Source organism: Poromitra crassiceps (assembly GCF_964638095.1).
Source record: "Poromitra crassiceps genome assembly, chromosome: 4".
Lineage (NCBI taxonomy): Eukaryota > Metazoa > Chordata > Actinopteri > Beryciformes > Melamphaidae > Poromitra > Poromitra crassiceps.
In genome coordinates, this window is record NC_139626.1 from 4,555,502 (window position 1) to 4,576,360 (window position 20,859).

The window sequence follows — 20,859 nt, forward strand, 5'->3', positions numbered from 1 at the left end:
TCCAGCTACTCACATTAGTTCATATGAGTTAATATTACAGGAGAGGTGACTTCATGTCCAGCTACTCACATTAGTTAATATGAGTTAATATTACAGGAGAGGTGACTTCATGTCCAGCTACTCACATTAGTTAATATGAGTTAATATTACAGGAGAGGTGACTTCATGTCCAGCTACTCACATTAGTTCATATGAGTTAATATTACAGGAGAGGTGACTTCATGTCCAGCTACTCACATTAGTTAATATGAGTTAATATTACAGGAGAGGTGACTTCATGTCCAGCTACTCACATTAGTTAATATGAGTTAATATTACAGGAGAGGTGACTTCATGTCCAGCTACTCACATTAGTTAATATGAGTTAATATTACAGGAGAGGTGACTTCATGTCCAGCTACTCACATTAGTTCATATGAGTTAATATTACAGGAGAGGTGACTTCATGTCCAGCTACTCACATGAGTTAATATGAGTTAATATTACAGGAGAGGTGACTTCATGTCCAGCTACTCACATTAGTTAATATGAGTTAATATTACAGGAGAGGTGACTCCATGTCCAGCTACTCACATTAGTTAATATGAGTTAATATTACAGGAGAGGTGACTTCATGTCCAGCTACTCACATGAGTTAATATGAGTTAATATTACAGGAGAGGTGACTTCATGTCCAGCTACTCACATTAGTTAATATGAGTTAATATTACAGGAGAGGTGACTTCATGTCCAGCTACTCACATTAGTTAATATGAGTTAATATTACAGGAGAGGTGACTTCATGTCCAGCTACTCACATTAGTTAACACGTTGAGTGCCAAGGACGAGATATCTCGGCTTACATAATCCAACCGTTGAGTGCCAAGGACGAGATATCTCGGCTTACATAAACATTTTTTTTTTTTGACGGTGGGACATCGATCAACCCCTTTTACGTCTCCTACACCAGAATTGGAGGTATTGAATGTGTATAATCTATTTTACCGACCCACTGAGTGTCGACATGTCTCTCCACAGTAGAAAGAGGCGACCCAAAACTGGAGGGAAAAGCGTGACGAAGCCGTTCTCATACTGTAAAATTGATGGCGAAAACGCTTTCACTTTCGCGCTGATGCACAGCGGTGGCAACGGTGGGGGGTTCCAAGAATAGATTGGATGCACACTTTGAAACACACAGCATAAATATGACCAGAATCGCATCAAAGCTCTCAACCAAAACTCCACGAAACGAGCGAGTCCACCCAGACTTCCTCAAACAGCGGCCGCTCAAACAGGCAGCAGCCAGGCAGCAGCAACTTCGTTGTGACACGCCCGCTGGAGAGCCAGGGAGGCAGGAGGAGAACACACACGGAGGGAGGAGTTGGAAGCAGAGGGGGGTTTCCTGCTGTTATGGAGGAAATTACTGTTCAAAACTATTGTTTAGATGTCTGACTCTTACTGATGCCAAAAATGAATGGTTAAAGTGACTGTTCTATCGAATTTCACAAAAAGCCGTTTATCTCTGAATAATTTTTCTGACGCTGAAACCATGCTGTATTCAACTGCTAATGCTTACATAACTACTAACTCTACAAACTAACTCTTTTAGACAGAGAAAGCACACATTCTATTAGTTCTTTTTAGATGATTGGTGTTCACGAAGTCTTAACAGAAAAGAATCCTCGGCTCTTGTAAAATGAGCCAGAATCCTCAAAAAAAAAAACTGGCACAACCTACCTACAGCATTGAAAAAAGGGTTGGCAGTCAATGTGTTAATATGAGTTAATATTACAGGAGAGGTGACTCCATGTCCAGCTACTCACATTAGTTAATATGAGTTAATATTACAGGAGAGGTGACTTCATGTCCAGCTACTCACATTAGTTAATATGAGTTAATATTACAGGAGAGGTGACTTCATGTCCAGCTACTCACATTAGTTAATATGAGTTAATATTACAGGAGAGGTGACTTCATGTCCAGCTACTCACATTAGTTCATATGAGTTAATATTACAGGAGAGGTGACTCCATGTCCAGCTACTCACATTAGTTAATATGAGTTAATATTACAGGAGAGGTGACTTCATGTCCAGCTACTCACATTAGTTCATATGAGTTAATATTACAGGAGAGGTGACTTCATGTCCAGCTACTCACATTAGTTCATATGAGTTAATATTACAGGAGAGGTGACTTCATGTCCAGCTACTCACATTAGTTAATATGAGTTAATATTACAGGAGAGGTGACTTCATGTCCAGCTACTCACATTAGTTCATATGAGTTAATATTACAGGAGAGGTGACTTCATGTCCAGCTACTCACATTAGTTCATATGAGTTAATATTACAGGAGAGGTGACTTCATGTCCAGCTACTCACATTAGTTAATATGAGTTAATATTACAGGAGAGGTGACTTCATGTCCAGCTACTCACATTAGTTCATATGAGTTAATATTACAGGAGAGGTGACTTCATGTCCAGCTACTCACATTAGTTCATATGAGTTAATATTACAGGAGAGGTGACTCCATGTCCAGCTACTCACATTAGTTAATATGAGTTAATATTACAGGAGAGGTGACTTCATGTCCAGCTACTCACATTAGTTCATATGAGTTAATATTACAGGAGAGGTGACTTCATGTCCAGCTACTCACATTAGTTAATATGAGTTAATATTACAGGAGAGGTGACTTCATGTCCAGCTACTCACATTAGTTAATATGAGTTAATATTACAGGAGAGGTGACTTCATGTCCAGCTACTCACATTAGTTAATATGAGTTAATATTACAGGAGAGGTGACTTCATGTCCAGCTACTCACATTAGTTCATATGAGTTAATATTACAGGAGAGGTGACTTCATGTCCAGCTACTCACATTAGTTAATATGAGTTAATATTACAGGAGAGGTGACTTCATGTCCAGCTACTCACATTAGTTAATATGAGTTAATATTACAGGAGAGGTGACTTCATGTTCAGCTACTCACATTAGTTAATATGAGTTAATATTACAGGAGAGGTGACTTCATGTCCAGCTACTCACATTAGTTAATATGAGTTAATATTACAGGAGAGGTGACTTCATGTCCAGCTACTCACATTAGTTCATATGAGTTAATATTACAGGAGAGGTGACTTCATGTCCAGCTACTCACATTAGTTCATATGAGTTAATATTACAGGAGAGGTGACTTCATGTCCAGCTACTCACATTAGTTAATATGAGTTAATATTACAGGAGAGGTGACTCCATGTCCAGCTACTCACATTAGTTCATATGAGTTAATATTACAGGAGAGGTGACTCCATGTCCAGCTACTCACATTAGTTAATATGAGTTAATATTACAGGAGAGGTGACTTCATGTCCAGCTACTCACATTAGTTCATATGAGTTAATATTACAGGAGAGGTGACTCCATGTCCAGCTACTCACATTAGTTAATATGAGTTAATATTACAGGAGAGGTGACTTCATGTCCAGCTACTCACATTAGTTCATATGAGTTAATATTACAGGAGAGGTGACTTCATGTCCAGCTACTCACATTAGTTAATATGAGTTAATATTACAGGAGAGGTGACTTCATGTCCAGCTACTCACATTAGTTAATATGAGTTAATATTACAGGAGAGGTGACTTCATGTCCAGCTACTCACATTAGTTAATATGAGTTAATATTACAGGAGAGGTGACTTCATGTCCAGCTACTCACATTAGTTCATATGAGTTAATATTACAGGAGAGGTGACTTCATGTCCAGCTACTCACATTAGTTCATATGAGTTAATATTACAGGAGAGGTGACTTCATGTCCAGCTACTCACATTAGTTCATATGAGTTAATATTACAGGAGAGGTGACTTCATGTCCAGCTACTCACATTAGTTCATATGAGTTAATATTACAGGAGAGGTGACTTCATGTCCAGCTACTCACATTAGTTCATATGAGTTAATATTACAGGAGAGGTGACTTCATGTCCAGCTACTCACATTAGTTCATATGAGTTAATATTACAGGAGAGGTGACTTCATGTCCAGCTACTCACATTAGTTAATATGAGTTAATATTACAGGAGAGGTGACTTCATGTCCAGCTACTCACATTAGTTCATATGAGTTAATATTACAGGAGAGGTGACTCCATGTCCAGCTACTCACATTAGTTAATATGAGTTAATATTACGCTGGTAATAGTACGGAGATAGGTGTTGGTGTTCTGGGTGGAAATGAGAATATTTCAAAAGTTAGTCATAGTAGATGTGTTTCCCCCCCACACACACACTCTATAGCCTACGCTCGTTCCCTCATTTGTCATGTCTCTCCACCGTGTATGTATATTGTAATGAAGCAGAAATAGCCTTAAAAAGTAAATAGCAACTTTGGCTTATAGTGAGATGAATCTCTTTCCCTGAGACCTTTTGCTATTTGGCTCACAATTTCCCCTCAAATGTAAGTCCTTTTAGCTTGTTTACCTTTTTCCTTGATGTGAAAAAGTTGAACTGAAAAGATAAAAAAATATTCATTCAACTACTGTCAAGGAAGAATTTAATTCCATTCAAAGCAATACACTTTGACCTGTAAGGTCAGATGTGTTGGAGCCATAAGTCAGCCTGCCCACTGGCTTCTCTGCGGTTGACCTGGGGTCAGAGTTCACCGACCAGAATAACAGAGTTCCTTAACCCCCCTCTGACCTGGGCCGACCCCGGCTAAAAGTAGATTACAGTAGAAGCAGTTATATTCATTGCATTGCATTGCATTGTGGGAGAATGGGTGCTAGCAGGCTACTGTTGCAGAGATTTGCCCCAATTGTCCTGTGTGTGTGTGTGTGTGTGTGTGTGTGTGTGTGTGTGTGTGTGTGTGTGTGTGTGTGTGTGTGTGTGCGTGCGTGCGTGCGTGTGTGCGCGTGTGTGTGTGTGTGTGTGTGCGTGTGTGTGCGTGTACTGTGTAAGGGATTTAAACATGTGATACAAGTTCCTCCTTTTGCCCCCTCCCCCTCTTATCTTTTTCACATTTACTCTCTCTCTCTCTCTCTCTCTCACACTCACACTCACACACACACACACACACACACACACACACACACACACACACACACACACACACACACACACACTCACACACACACACACACACACACATCAAGCCATTGCGGCATGTCAAAGACAGCTGGTCCATATTGTGTCATGTGACCTCTGCCTTGGAATACTGAACGATCTGCAAAGTAATTGAAGAGATGTGTGTGTGCTGTGTCTGTGTGTGTGTGTGTGTGTGTGTGTGTGCGTGTGCGTGTGCATATGCGTGTGTGCGTGTGCATATGCGTGTGTGTGTGTGTGTGTGTGTGTGTGTGCGCGCGCGCATGCGTATGCGTGTGTGTGTGTGTGTGTGTGTGCGCATATGCGTGTGTGTATATGTGTGTGTGTGCGTATGCGTGTGTGTGTGTGCATATGCGTGTGTATGCATATGCGTGTGTGTGTGTGTGTGTGTGTGTGCGTGTGCGTGTGCATATGCGTGTGTGTATATGTGTGCGTGTGCGTATGCGTGTGTGTGTGTGCATATGCGTGTGTATGCATATGCGTGTGTGTGTGTGTGCCGTGGTGTCTGGAGGGTCAGACACATCAAAGGAAAGGGGGCCAGTTGAATGTGGGAGGTGCTGTAGGAGAGGGAGAGAGCGCTACAGCGTGTTCCTGCATACTGCATACTATATGTCTGAGTGCGTGTTTGTGTGCAAGTAGAATATGTAAGACCATAGGCATCTGTGTGTGTGTGTGTGTGTGTGTGTGTGTGTGTGTGTGTGTGTGTGTGTGCGTGTGTGTGAGAGAATGTCCTGTGTCTGCATGTGTGTGCATTCCATCTCAAAGTTCAGTAGATCTGCTGTGTGCCGCACGGTGCCTCTAACTAATCCTTGCCCGGAATGGCTGTTGCCAGGCAGGTTAAATGAGCCTGGCAGGGCACTAATGTGAGTGAGTGGAAATCTCCTTCATAACTGCAGATGAACTGTACTTTGATTTGGAGTTTTCGGCTCCAGAGTAATTGGGTCTTTTCCTGCTGGCCCACTCGTACCCCTCCTTAGTAGAGCTGGGTATTGGTTCAAATTTCAAGAATCGATTCGATTCCGATTCACAAGGTTGCAAATCCATTAATCCCAATTCGATTCGATTCCGATTTGATTAATTTCAATATCGATTTGGTTAGTGATACTGAGCTGTAACCTGAATTACATGACTGTCCAGTTATGTAACACAGGGGTTCCCAGCCTTTTTTGCGCCAAGGACCGGTAGATACATGGGGAAAAAAGTTGCGGACCGGTTGTCAATTTTAATGGTTTTAGTTACACATATATTTACTCACCAGGTGGTGACAAAAGGGTAAATAACAGCCTTTTCATCTGTCAATAAAGACACTTTCACAATTATGCACAGTGATTTGATTTCAGCCTATATCATTTCTAAAAGTAGATATTAATGATCAAACATTTCCATTTATGTAGCCTATACAGTATTTATGTTTTTGTTTAAACTACAAACATAAATAAACGTCAACTTGAAACTATGTTTCAACTACCACACACAGCACAATATTTTAGCCTGTTTATAAAAAATAAAAAAATAAAAATAAAAATCGATCTCTGGACATATGAATCGATATCAAAGGATTAAAATCAAAATCAATTAAAAATCGGAGAATCTATTTTTTTTTAACACAGCCCTACTCCTTAGTTAGGTGTTAATTGGAATGAACAAGACAATGGAGAGTGGTTACAATATAATGTGAGCAAAGCCAAAATGTGAAGCCTGTAGTGCAGCACTGGGTGGCCCAGTGGATACTAGAGAGACCTTCCTGTAATCAGAGTCTATCACATGTGTCTATCACTTTAATGAAGGCACGCTGAAAGGCTTAAAGGGGGACTTACCCCCCCTAGATTTCCTGCAAAGCGGGATTCTGCTTGATTTGAAAAAAAACAAGGAAAGAAGCAGAAGAGCGTCTCCTCTTGTCTCACTATACTCTCTGGCTGTGTTGTTCAGACCGGAAAAATACACCGGAAACGGCGCCATGACACTTTTCCTCCACATAGAGGAAACACGTTATATTAGAGTGTATCAGAGACAGAGTATGTTATAAATATAGCCACGTTAGTTATAAACAACTAACCAACTAACCAATAACCAACGCTGGTGATCCGTATGGAAACAGTGTTACTCGAAATAGTTAAAAGTTATATCAATTTGGTCATTCAGTGGCGTTTTACTGCCATGTAACATAACTAACATTATGTTGCAACTCTTCTATTATGGCTCTGGCATTAGCTAATGATCACATGATTATTAAAGGAAAGACAGACGCTGGTAAAAACAATGGAAAACATCCTTTCTAAGACAAGAATTTGCCAATAAACGATTTTCGACTTTCAATAATAAAAAATAGTCGATATTGATAATACAAAACGATTATTAGGAAATTCAAAATGTATTGCCCCTCCCTAGTATACAGACACGTTTGTTGCAGAGGGAAAAACAATGTAATACTCACTCTGTGCATACAGTATATATATGTCTTAGGGAAAGTGAGGTCGTTTACCAGCATGATGATGAGTAATAGAATGTTCTGACAAGGAAAACAAATATACGGTAACTGGATAAGGCCAGTGTGAGCTTAATGTGTTTAATCACATTATCTTTCTTTGATCTTTGTAACGGTTTATATGAGAATGATGATTCAGTGAGGGTCGACCAGTTAGTGCTGGAATGCAGGTCAAAATGTCAAAACCATAATTGGCTAGTTGAAGAGATTGTGTGTGTGTGTGTGTGTGTGTGTGTGTGTGTGTGTGTGTGACTGTTTGTTTCTCTTTCTGTCTCCTCTCTCTGTCTCCCCCCATATCTCTCTCTCTCTCTCTCTCTCTCTCTCTCTCTCTCTGGACGTGCTGGCTGGTAGATCTCCTCTCCCTTGGGATGACTCTGATCTGACAACAGCCAGGCCTACACCCGCGCGCAGGCAGGAAACCCATCCCACTGAGACACCTAGTTATCCATGTCCTTTTTCTCTCCGTGTGCGTGTGTGTGTGTGTGTGTGTGTGTGTGTGTGTGTGTGTGTGTGTGTGTGTGTGTGTCTGTGTGTGTGTGTGTGTGTGTGTGTATGATCCCATGGCTCTGCCAGCCTGCACTTAATATATAAACAGGAAAAGGGGGAACACAGCCAAAGTGCACTTAAACATGATAATTAATTTGCACCTCATGACTCTTCAGCTTACACACACACACGCACACACACACACACACACACACACACACACACACACACACACACACACACACACACACACACACACACACACACACACCTCCTTCCTGGCAACATTTTGAATCCGTGCCAATAAGCAGTATTACTGACAATTACACCCAAAGAGTATTTTCTCATTAAACTTGTATTCATAGCTCACTCCGTCACCCATATTGATTCTGTCCTATTTTGTCATTTCCCTCCCCGCTGGAGGCATCACTGCCCCTGAAGGCATCACTGCCCCTGAAGGCATCACTGCCCCTGAAGGCATCACTGCCCCTTTCACACGCTAAATGAAATCCCATAAGTAATAAGTGATATTACTGAGTTACTGCTAAAAGTAATATATTACATGTAGTAATATGTTACTTTTGTAATGAGTTACCCCCAACACTGCGGAAGAGACGCACGCTGTCTCCAAGCTCACGCAAGGACAAAAAAAACAACAACAACAACTCGATCATTTCGGATAAGTGTTTCTATTTATTGATTTTTGTCTGATGGGTTTTATTTCCAGAATAGTTTGCCGGCGTGAATAATTGAGGAGAGGTCGTTTCTCCAAGGTTTCCATGTTTTTCTCCAGTGAGTCTGTTGCCTCCTCTTCTTCTCTGCTTTTGTCCTCTCCCTCTCTGATGCTGTCTCACTCCCACCCTCTCCTCCCTCTCTCCCTCTCCCTATCTCTTTCTGCCTATCTGTCTATCTCTCTCTGATGCAGTCTGACTCAAGTCCTCTTCTCTATTCTATACTTAAATGGCATTTCTCTCTATTCAGTCTCTCTCTCTCTGTCACTCTTTGAATAGTCCGTGCCCTCTGGAGGAAATTGCTTTAGAGAAGGAACGTGTCAGAAAAGCTGATGACAGAGACCTCTGATCCTGACTGATGATACGTAAGAGTCTGAAAAGTGAAAGACATCATCAGGATTATGGCCTCTTGAAACTGGCTTCCCAGTTTCTATATTCCCATTGAAACATGTCAAACTCTGTGTGTGTGTGTGTTTGTGTTTGTGTGTGTGTGTGTGTGTGTGTGTGTGTGTGTGTGTGTGTGTGTGACTTGTTCATCTCAGTAAGTCTATGTATGTATACTTGGAGGATGATGGGCGGGGAACATTTCAAATGACGTTGGACCTCCATGCTTGGAGCATTGCCCGTAGAGATGTGTGGATGAGCTTTTATCAGAAGAAAAGTCATGTCCGCACACTGAAGATGAGCTCCCAGGTCAGTTTATAAATAAACCTGACCTGAGGGCTCATTTTCAAAGTGCGGACGACATTACTTTTCTTCTGAGTTTACTCCGTGCTTTGTCCTGCACCTGATCTGCTCAAGTCGTTGGATGTGCACGCCCTACTTCTTTCAATCCGTGTGTGTACACTAGTATGCATGAACCATCCGCCCGCCATCCATCCGAGCAAAGGATTTCCTACTCTTCATAGATCCACGCCCGCTGTGCACCTGAGGTTTCCCACCGCGCTATATTGCCTTTTAACTCAAGCAGCGAGTCTCGCATTGGGGGAGACGAACTTACTGCGTCTGCTGCCGTCGGTGCCATCGTTCTAGCAGTTCAGGACTCCGTAAAACGTCCACACGCTGTTGGAGTCGGATTACATGTCCAGCACTTGCCCTCATTCTAGGTTCTGGGTATTGGTTCAAATTTCAAGAATCGATTCGATTCCGATTCACAAGGTTGCGAATCGATTAATTTCGATTCGATTCGATTCGATTCGATTTTATTCCGATTCGAACAATTTCAATATGTTTCAAAATGTTTTTTGAGCTGTACCCTGAATTACATGTCCAGTTATGTAACACAGGGGTTCCCAACCAGCCAAGTAGATACATGGGGGAAAAAAGTTGCAGACCTGTTCAACTACCACACACAGCATAATATTTTAGCCTGTTTATTTAAAAAAAAAAAAAAAAAATCGATCTCTGGACATATGATAAAATAAAAATCGGAGAATCGATTTTTTGAACCCAGCCCTACTGGTGACATCATTCACCTTATCCACCTGGTTTCTAGCTGCCATGATGCCATATGGGTGCTTCTCCCGGTGTCATCCTCCCAGGCCCCTCCCCCCTCCCCCCCGTTACGTTGCTGACACAGACACAACATTCTGTAGCCGGCCGTCTGTAAACGACAGCTGCCGGCGAACGGAGCAAATCATGTCCGGCTTGGCAGAAATGTCGTCGATAAATATCCCGAGTCGTTCAAAGAGCAACAGAAACAGCGGATGTGATAGATACAATTATTACATTCTAGGGCATTCACAGACTAGTCGACTAGTCGACTAGTCGACTAGTAAAACCACTAGTCGACACTGTGCTTAGTAGTCGACTAGTCGTTTTAGCAAAAAAAAAAAAAAAAAAAAATTTTTTTTTTTTTTTTTTTTTTTAATCTTTAAGAAAGAACATACATGGACTATCATATCCCATATCCCCCACAAAGAACATCAAAACACAACAAAACAAAAAAAGAAAACTGCATAAGATACACAATAATCCAAGAACAAACAAGACTATTGGACAAACAACCAAACAAAAACAATGCATTCAAAGTAAATACATAGATCTTGCCCTGTTGGCAGCTAGGAAATGCATAGCTTTAAATTGGAAACCATCCAATCCCCCAGCTGTAGTTCACTGGTGGAATGAACTCTCAAGCTACCATACGTTGGATAACATTTACTACAAGAGCAAAGGCAGATTCTTAGACATCCCCAAAATACGGCAACCACATACAGAGTTTGACTTTAAGAACTTTTTACCCCAGTGTCATTAGGCTTATCAGGATAGGAGCTGAATGCATTGTTTTTGTTTGGTTGTTTGTCCAATAGTCTTGTTTGTTCTTGGATTATTGTGTATCTTATGCAGTTTTCTTGTTTTGTTTTGTTGTGTTTTGATGTTCTTTGTGGGGGATATGGGATATGATAGTCCATGTATTGTATGTCGTGTAAATACCTCATGTTCTTTCTTAAAGATTAAAAAAAAAAAAAAAAAAAAAAAAAAAATTTTTTTATTAAAAATAAATTAAAAACGGTTAGTCGACTAGTCGACTACCTTTAGGGACGACTAGTCGACTAGTAAAATTCACTAGTCGTGAATGCCCTATTACATTCCCTCAAATAAGTCGTCAAACGAGTGTTATTTATTGTGACAAGCAACTTTTTTTTCTCCAGTTTTAACGAGGAAACGCACCAGCTGCAACAATCAGTCACGTTCTAGACCGGACCTTGTTGCACCCACAATTATTTTTACAGCGGGGCATTCAAAAATAAGGTGGATATGGACCAAGAATGCGAGGCATCCCATCAACGTTTACCGCTATTGTTTTACCACCACTGCCTTGGTCCTTTTGGGGTCCTTTGCTTGATCCCAACATAGTCTGCTAATAAAGTGCCTGCGTTAACGCGGTTCGTGGTCTTAAAGGGATACGCACACAAATGAGGGATATACACGCAAATGCTGCATCAGGTATCAATGGGTTAATCAGAATGTAAATTTTTATGATCTGCCCCTCCTGCGCAGAAAGATATCCGTGGTCAGCGCGGTTATAACTGTGGCCCGCGCATCTCTAGTTGCCAGTCTAAATTTCCTCCAAAATATCCACAGTATCAACGTCAAGAGAGTCACATGACGAGCTAAAGTGGCTGCAGCCTTCTGCAGGTGATTTTTTTCCCTAATATTTTTTCCCCGATTTTTTATCCCATTTCTATCCCCCTTAGTGCTAATTTTACTTTTTATTTATCCTGGTTGCTGCTCCACCCTCTGCCGATCTGGGGAGAGCCGAAACTGGCTCCATGCTTCCTCCGAGACATGGGCAGTTAGCCAGCTGCTTCTTTTCACCTGACAGGGGAAGCTTCACTGGTAGGACATAGCACGTGGGAGGATCACGCTATTCCACTTAACTGGTGGGGTTGCTAGCCCCACGCCCGGAGATTGTATCATATTGAATTGCTGTACATGCAGTAAAGAGTACAAATATATTGTGTTTGTCGTGGTGTTCTGCTTTGGTTTTGCAAATCCAGGCTGATGCAACAATAAATTGTCAATATTTTGTTAACTAAAATACATTATTGAATCTTGCAACGTGAGGCTGCTGAAGTTGTGCAGAATGCTTCCTATAATGGTACTCTATGGGTTCTATGTGGGAACTACTTAATTCACCACAACGGTTCATACAACATGTTTCTTTTCTTTGTACAGTATGTGAAAAACCAATGAGAAGACACATTTTCTACCTCTATCGGAAATCTTAACTGAACAGAATATATTTTCAAAGAGCGGCAGTTACAAGCGCCAATGCAACACAGACACATCCAACTCTGACGAGAGTTTCCATTTTGTTCCTGTCCACAAACTGACACGTTTGTTGCACTTAACAGTAGAAACTCTGTATCTTCCACAACAGGTTATCCACCATGTGCAGGACAACCTGATTCACCCCTCCAAAGAGCTGCTGCTGGCCTGCCCTGGATGTGTGTGCCTCAGAGTGGCTCGCTGGCCACTACAAACCATCAGCACCAGCCCAGGCTCCTGCTCCAGTCCCAGGCTCAGCCCAGGCTCCTGCTCCAGTCCCAGGCTCAGCCCAGGCTCCTGCTCCAGTCCCAGGCTCAACCCCTGCCTAAGTCCCCTGTGCCGTTCTGCTCCCCATCTGCCAAGGTTAGCAGTCATTCCATCTCCCTTTTTCGGTTTGATAGTTATGGCTGAACGATGTGCAAAAAATAAATAAATCATATTGCGATTATTTTTGACAGATGTGAATCACGATTTCACTGGGAACGTTAGACTCCCCCCATATTATTCTCACTGAATATATATACAGAGATCCTTTCCAAAAAATTAGAATATCATGGAAATCCCATGGATGACCGTGGGCTTCAGCAGATTGTCAAGCAAAGACGATTAAAACATTTGGTGGAGATTCAGAGGGAGTGGACTGAGGCTGGAGTCAGTCATAACTGAGAAGTAACTGCTGATTTTCTTCACGCTATTCTAATTTCTTGAAATACTGTTTTGGGGGTTTTCTGGAGCTGTAGACCAAAATTATGAAAAATGGAACAAATAAAGGCTAGAAATATTTCACTTTGTGTGTAATGAATGTATAATCTGTGAAGGTTTCACTTTTTGAAAGGAATTATGGAAAAAAACTAACTTTTCCATGATATTCAAATTTTTGGGAAAGGATATATATATATATATACATGCATGCCTCGCTGTGTGTGTGCCTCTCAGTGACACTCCTCTGACAGAGGGGGGGACACGTGCATGCGTCCCTGTGTGTGTGTGTGTGTGTGTGCGTGTGTGTGTGTGTGTGTGTCCCTCAGTGACACTCCTCTGACAGAGGGGGGCACACATGCATGCGTCCCTGTGTGTGTGTGTGTGTGTGTGTGTGTGTGTGTGTGTGTGTGTGTGTGTGTGTGCGTGTGTGTGCGTGCGTGCGTGCGTGCGTGCGTGCGTGTGTCTGTCCCTCAGTGACACTCCTCTGTATGGCTCTGTAGGCTTTACCGTGCTTGTGGCCAGAGGACGTCGGTGTGTTCCCTGCTGACTGGAGCCCTGCTGGAAGCCACGGCTGCTCTCGGTGCTCGCTCCGCCCTCCCCAGTCCCCAGCCCCAGAGCTGCACCAGCCACGCCATGCTGAAAGGTGGGAGGTGTGTGTGTGTGTGTGTGACGTGTGCTTGTCAAGCAGAAACCCAAAGAATAACGCTTATTCTCTCTTTTTGGGGGAATTCATCTCTTCACATATTCATTCATAACTTTGTATACTACAACCAATCCAAAGCTCATAACCTCAACAGTGTTTGTCCAACGTGCAACAATACTTCATTGTCTCTAATGGGAAATGAGCAAATATGCGTTTGGTCATATTCATTATGTTCAAATGAGATGATGCAGAGCATGGCGGTAAACAGAGAGTCAATCTGTTTGATTCTGCCCCCTCCGCCCCCCCCCCCCCCCCCCCCCCCCCTCCTTTAACACGCAACACACACACACACACACACACACACACACACACACACACACACACACACACACACACACACACACACACACACACACACACACACCTTTTCTTTTCTCCATTGAAGACACAGGCCAAAACGAGCCACAATCTTCCAACTAGCCCAGTGCTTTGTTTTCATTTTGAAAGGCTAACGGTATTATAAATCCATGTTAGGGACACACAGACAATTCTGAAAGCGTTCCCCCTCCCAATTTGACAAGTGTTTTTTTACAACATAATTGTAAATGTCCCATTCCTCGCCTTTTGTATCTGTCTTCCAATAAGTGGTCTTGCTGGTTGCTTGGTCAGTTGGCTAGCCGTCTGTTCACCTTCTCTACAATGTTACTTACAGTATGAGTTAGATGTAATCTGATGCTCACCAGTGCTCACACCAATGTCCACTGGCCCTGTGCCACGGGACGGACACACACACACACACACACACACACACACACACACACGCACACACACACACACACACACACACACACACACACACAGACACTCTCACACATGCACACGCACATACCTTCAACATGACGGCGTGTTCCGTACCTCTGGGAGTGCGGGAAGCGGAATAGAGCCAGGCAGGCACGCACACACACACACACACACACACACACACACACACACACACACACACACACACACACACACACACACACACACACACACACACACCATGAGAGAGAGAGAGAGACGCGCTCTCTATCTCTCGCTCCATCTTCACTGAGCTGATACCAAAGCCGTCCAGCTGCCATAGAACTACGTGAAGCAGTTAGCCCTAATAGAGCCACGTCACTGAGCTTGATGATCACCCGGCAAGTGAATGCGTGCGTAAAGTTTAATCTGAGATCCATAACAGATTACCGATTTCCTCCCCTATCCCCCCCCCCCTTCCCCAATTGTACTTGGCCAATTTCCCTTCTGCTGCCCTGGTCGACCCTCTGCTGATCTGGGGAGAGCCCGAGACTCCAACACATGCGCAGTAGCCAGCCGCTTCTTTTCACCTGACAGCGGGAGCGTCACCGGTAGGCCGTAGCACGTGGGAGGATCACGCTATTCCAACCAGTTCCCTTCCACTCTGAACAGGCGCCCGACCAGAGGAGGCGCTAGTGCAGCGACCAGGACAAATACCCTCAATCCAGCTTCCCTCCCACAGACACCAGCCAATCGTGCCTGTATGGACGCCCGATCAAGCCGGAGGAAACACGAGGACACAAACCTGCGCACCTCGCGTTGGTAGGCAGGGAACCTAACGCTACACTACCCGGATGCCCATCAATAACACAATTTGATGTCATTCTGTCACATGTCAACACAAATCTTGAGCTGGAGTGGAGCTGTAAGCCAGGAGCACATGGCACAGAGTTGAGGTCGAGTAAAACAAAAATACTGAGATTGAGCTTTGTGTTCAGGCTCGAGGCCACAAGCTTTGCCAGTTCCACTATCCAAGACCGGATAAGAGAATTGGGTTTGGTAAAGCAAAGCTGCCCTTGAGCAAGGCACTTTAACACCCAGCTAATCAGTAACAGTTCTAGTGAGGATGTAGGCTTTCAAAAGCCACTCATGCCTGTCTTTTCTCATTTTTAAATAGCACATATTATTAAAGACATTTTAATTTGACGAGTGCTTTTTCAAGGGAACACATTTTCGTAGCCCCGAGATTTGGGCAGTTCTGGCTCAAGCTCGGATGGTGATTGCTTTCTTACCATTTATGGTATTGGTCCTCCGTTGAGTGTTTCAACATAACAAACTACTCTTTCTCTCACAAGCGGCAGTGGAAATGGCTTTTAATGAAACTCCGCTGTTGCACTGGGTTTGATAGGAACATGTTCTGTGATGCCGCAGAAAACAGAACCCTGCAAACTTGCCGGCACCCTCTCCAGCAAGTTCTCACCCACAAAACAACGTTTGAAATGTAATAAGATACGGCTTCATTTGTGATCACCAGGATCCACTCTTACATATCCTCATCCTTCTATCACAGCGAGTGTGTTTACATGCACACAATAAACGGATAACTGACAATAATCAGGTAACTGGCAATATGATTTCCACGTTTCCATGCACTTAGTACATAGTGGGAACTCACCTCAAAGTGCGTGAGTGTGACATTGACGGCAATGAATAAAGCTGATGATTCACCAGTAACCTAGGTGTGTTTATGGGTTTTCTCATAAACCAATAACAGCCTTTATCTGGTAAAGGATGTCGTTTACAGGAACACTTGATAACCAGGTAACTCTAGAAATCTGATAATAAACGGTTTATTGTGTGCATGTAAACGCACTCACTCAGTAACTTGTATATTATTATTAATAATTTTTCTAATAATTTTTCTAATAATTTCCCCCCCCCCATTTTCTCCCCAACTGTACTTTTTGGCCAATTCCCCCCTGCTGCCCCGGTCGCTGCCCCACCCCCTCTGCCGATCTGGGTAGAGCTGTTAGACACACACATGCTTCCTCCGATACATGTGCCGTTGCCAGCCGCCTCTTTTCACCTGACAGTGGGGAGCTTCACCGGCAGGACGTACGTAGCACGTGGGAGGATCACGCTATTCCCACCAGTTCCCTTCCGCCCAAACAGACGCCCCGACCGACAAAGTGACAGGGCTTGTTGGGTCTGGGTCAACGTGACAGGGCTTTGTTGGGTCTGGGTCAAAGTGACAGGGCTTTGTTGGGTCTGGATCAAAGTGACAGGGCTTTGTTGGGTCTGGTTCAAAGTGACAGGGCTTTGTTGGGTCTGGATCAAAGTGACAGGGCTTTGTTGGGTCTGGGTCAAAGTGACAGGGCTTTGTTGGGTCTGGGTCAAAGTGACAGGGCTTTGTTGGGTCTGGATCAAAGTGACAGGGCTTTGTTGGGTCTGGGTCAAAGTGACAGGGCTTTGTTGGGTCTGGATCAAAGTGACAGGGCTTTGTTGGGTCTGGGTCAAAGTGACAGGGCTTTGTTGGGTCTGGATCAAAGTGACAGGGCTTTGTTGGGTCTGGGTCAAAGTGACAGGGCTTTGTTGGGTCTGGGTCAAAGTGACAGGGCTTTGTTGGGTCTGGGTCAAAGTGACAGGGCTTTGTTGGGTCTGGTTCAAAGTGACAGGGCTTTGTTGGGTCTGGGTCAAAGTGACAGGGCTTTGTTGGGTCTGGTTCAAAGTGACAGGGCTTTGTTGGGTCTGGGTCAAAGTGACAGGGCTTGTTGGGTCTGGGTCAAAGTGACAGGGCTTTGTTGGGTCTGGATCAAAGTGACAGGGCTTTGTTGGGTCTGGGTCAAAGTGACAGGGCTTTGTTGGGTCTGGATCAAAGTGACAGGGCTTTGTTGGGTCTGGGTCAAAGTGACAGGGCTTTGTTGGGTCTGGATCAAAGTGACAGGGCTTTGTTGGGTCTGGGTCAAAGTGACAGGGCTTTGTTGGGTCTGGGTCAAAGTGACAGGGCTTGTTGGGTCTGGGTCAAAGTGACAGGGCTTTGTTGGGTCTGGGTCAAAGTGACAGGGCTTTGTTGGGTCTGGGTCAAAGTGACAGGGCTTTGTTGGGTCTGGGTCAAAGTGACAGGGCTTGTTGGGTCTGGGTCAAAGTGACAGGGCTTTGTTGGGTCTGGGTCAAAGTGACAGGGCTTGTTGGGTCTGGGTCAAAGTGACAGGGCTTTGTTGGGTCTGGGTCAAAGTGACAGGGCTTTGTTGGGTCTGGGTCAAAGTGACAGGGCTTTGTTGGGTCTGGATCAAAGTGACAGGGCTTTGTTGGGTCTGGGTCAAAGTGACAGGGCTTTGTTGGGTCTGGGTCAAAGTGACAGGGCTTGTTGGGTCTGGGTCAAAGTGACAGGGCTTTGTTGGGTCTGGGTCAAAGTGACAGGGCTTGTTGGGTCTGGGTCAAAGTGACAGGGCTTTGTTGGGTCTGGGTCAAAGTGACAGGGCTTTGTTGGGTCTGGGTCAAAGTGACAGGGCTTTGTTGGGTCTGGGTCAAAGTGACAGGGCTTTGTTGGGTCTGGATCAAAGTGACAGGGCTTTGTTGGGTCTGGATCAAAGTGACAGGGCTTTGTTGGGTCTGGGTCAACGTGACAGGGCTTTGTTGGGTCTGGGTCAAAGTGACAGAGCTTTGTTGGGTCTGGATCAAAGTGACAGGGCTTTGTTGGGTCTGGGTCAACGTGACAGGGCTTTGTTGGGTCTGGGTCAACGTGACAGGGCTTTGTTGGGTCTGGATCAAAGTGACAGGGCTTTGTTGGGTCTGGATCAAAGTGACAGGGCTTTGTTGGGTCTGGGTCAACGTGACAGGGCTTTGTTGGGTCTGGGTCAAAGTGACAGGGCTTTGTTGGGTCTGGGTCAAAGTGACAGGGCTTTGTTGGGTCTGGATCAAAGTGACAGGGCTTTGTTGGGTCTGGGTCAAAGTGACAGGGCTTTGTTGGGTCTGGTTCAAAGTGACAGGGCTTTGTTGGGTCTGGTTCAAAGTGACAGGGCTTTGTTGGGTCTGGATCAAAGTGACAGGGCTTTGTTGGGTCTGGGTCAAAGTGACAGGGCTTTGTTGGGTCTGGGTCAAAGTGACAGGGCTTTGTTGGGTCTGGATCAAAGTGACAGGGCTTTGTTGGGTCTGGGTCAACGTGACAGGGCTTTGTTGGGTCTGGGTCAACGTGACAGGGCTTTGTTGGGTCTGGGTCAACGTGACAGGGCTTTGTTGGGTCTGGGTCAAAGTGACAGGGCTTTGTTGGGTCTGGGTCAAAGTGACAGGGCTTTGTTGGGCCTGGGTCAACGTGACAGGGCTTTGTTGGGTCTGGGTCAACGTGACAGGGCTTTGTTGGGTCTGGGTCAAAGTGACAGGGCTTTGTTGGGTCTGGGTCAAAGTGACAGGGCTTTGTTGGGTCTGGGTCAACGTGACAGGGCTTTGTTGGGTCTGGGTCAAAGTGACAGGGCTTTGTTGGGTCTGGGTCAACGTGACAGGGCTTTGTTGGGTCTGGGTCAAAGTGACAGGGCTTTGTTGTGACTGTAAACTATTTGACACCCATAAAGCCAAATAACTGGTGCTGGGAAAAATGTCAACAGGCAAAAGACTAGGTCAAGGTGGAAATGCACAAGTGTGGATGTCCAGTATCGGTTACACAGGTATAGTGAGAAATAGAGAGATCATGGATCGTAGCGACCACTATGCCGCCCACTGATGATGTTTCATGGCAGCCTGCCTTTGTGAAATGTGTGAAGCCTGATGTCACTCTCTTTGCAAAGGGTGGATATCTGGTTTTGGATGGAAGCCATCGTCTCCTCTTACTTACTATCTCCCCTGTGGAAGCACACTCACAGTCGCAGCCATTTCAGCCAGAAGAATACTCAAACGAACGCTATTAGGATGCGGCCACGTTCGAGTGGTTTAACCCATTGATACCTGATGCAGCATTTGTGTGCGTATCCCTTTAAGACCGCGAACCGCGTTAACGCGGTTCGCGGTCTTAAAGGGATACGCACACAAATGAGAGATATACACGCAAATGCTGCATCAGGTATCAATGGGTTAAGCTCTTTTGTTCCGGTCGTTTCCTTTATCCGTCAGTTTACTGTCATTGTGGAAACCGGTGTGAGTAACAAGTCGTCCATGATCCTCCTTCCAGCTCAATATTTGCATCTGTTTCTTTGTTTTTCTCTCTCTCTCCTCCAGTCTTTCTTTGTCTCTCTTCCTCCCGGTTGTCATTGTACATTGTGTTGCCTTCCATCATCTAAGTCGCCTTCGTTCACAGCAGATGTGGTGGATTCTGCTGAAGGGAAGTCTCAAGGCTTTAAAATACACATACTATTGTTCAGAAGCCCATAGAAATGTTAAATATATATACAGTCATGGAAGTTCTTGGACTGGATCGTGGCATGCTTGACTCTTGTGAATTATGAAAAACTTTTCAAATATACCGAGCAAACAATATATACCTGGCACCTTATTTCCAAAGATATCAGCAGTTGATTGATTGATTGATTTGACTATGGATATAAAAGACAAAGGGATCAAAGGGATATACATGTAAAAGTGCAGACACTTATTTCCAACATGGTCCCTGGTCTTAAAAAACAGGACATACAGTAACACATTACATCAAATAAACAATACAGATCAATCAAGAATCAAAAGAAACAAAAGATACAAGCAGACAAACCCAAGAAAGACAGAAGAAGAACACAAAGGACAAGAAAGAGAGGAAGAAAGGTTTGTTGTCCCTTATGACTTAGTCCTGCACTGTATCCATATGTGTGTGTGTGTGTGTGTGTGTGTGTGTGTGTGTGTGTGTGTGTGTGTGTGTGTGTGTGTGTGTGTTCACATAGAGTGGGATGGGCTGGCTGATCTAACTGTAGCGTATGGCTGTGAACTATGTATGGTGTCAGTGCAGAGTGGGCGGGCAGGAGGGCGAGCGAGGGATAAGGAATACAGTCAAGAGAGGGAGAGAGAGCGAGTTGGTTTCTGCCAGTGAGGAAAAGGCAGAGGACAAAGAAACGCAGGTGTGTGTGTGTGTGTGTGTGTGAGAGAGAGAGAGAGAGAGAGAGAGAGAGGGTGAATGAGAAAGATACCGGTGGAGTGAGGGAGAGAGAGTTAGAGAGTTACTAATAGAGAGAGGGAGGGAGAAATAGGAGAGCAG

The 20,859-nt window shown here is 44.2% G+C and overlaps 1 protein-coding gene across 1 annotated transcript in view; it reads left to right on the top strand.

Annotated features, from left to right (window-relative positions):
* The window catches only part of plce1 (phospholipase C, epsilon 1), a gene marked incomplete at both ends in the record, with an annotated part of 180,365 nt that overhangs the window by 49,351 nt on the left and 110,155 nt on the right, over window positions 1-20,859 (top strand). The window contains 2 exons of the mRNA XM_083635075.1: window positions 12,675-12,925; window positions 13,765-13,907. Of these exons, the coding sequence (XP_083491201.1) occupies window positions 12,675-12,925; window positions 13,765-13,907 (394 nt within the window). The remainder of the gene's footprint in view (window positions 1-12,674; window positions 12,926-13,764; window positions 13,908-20,859) is intronic.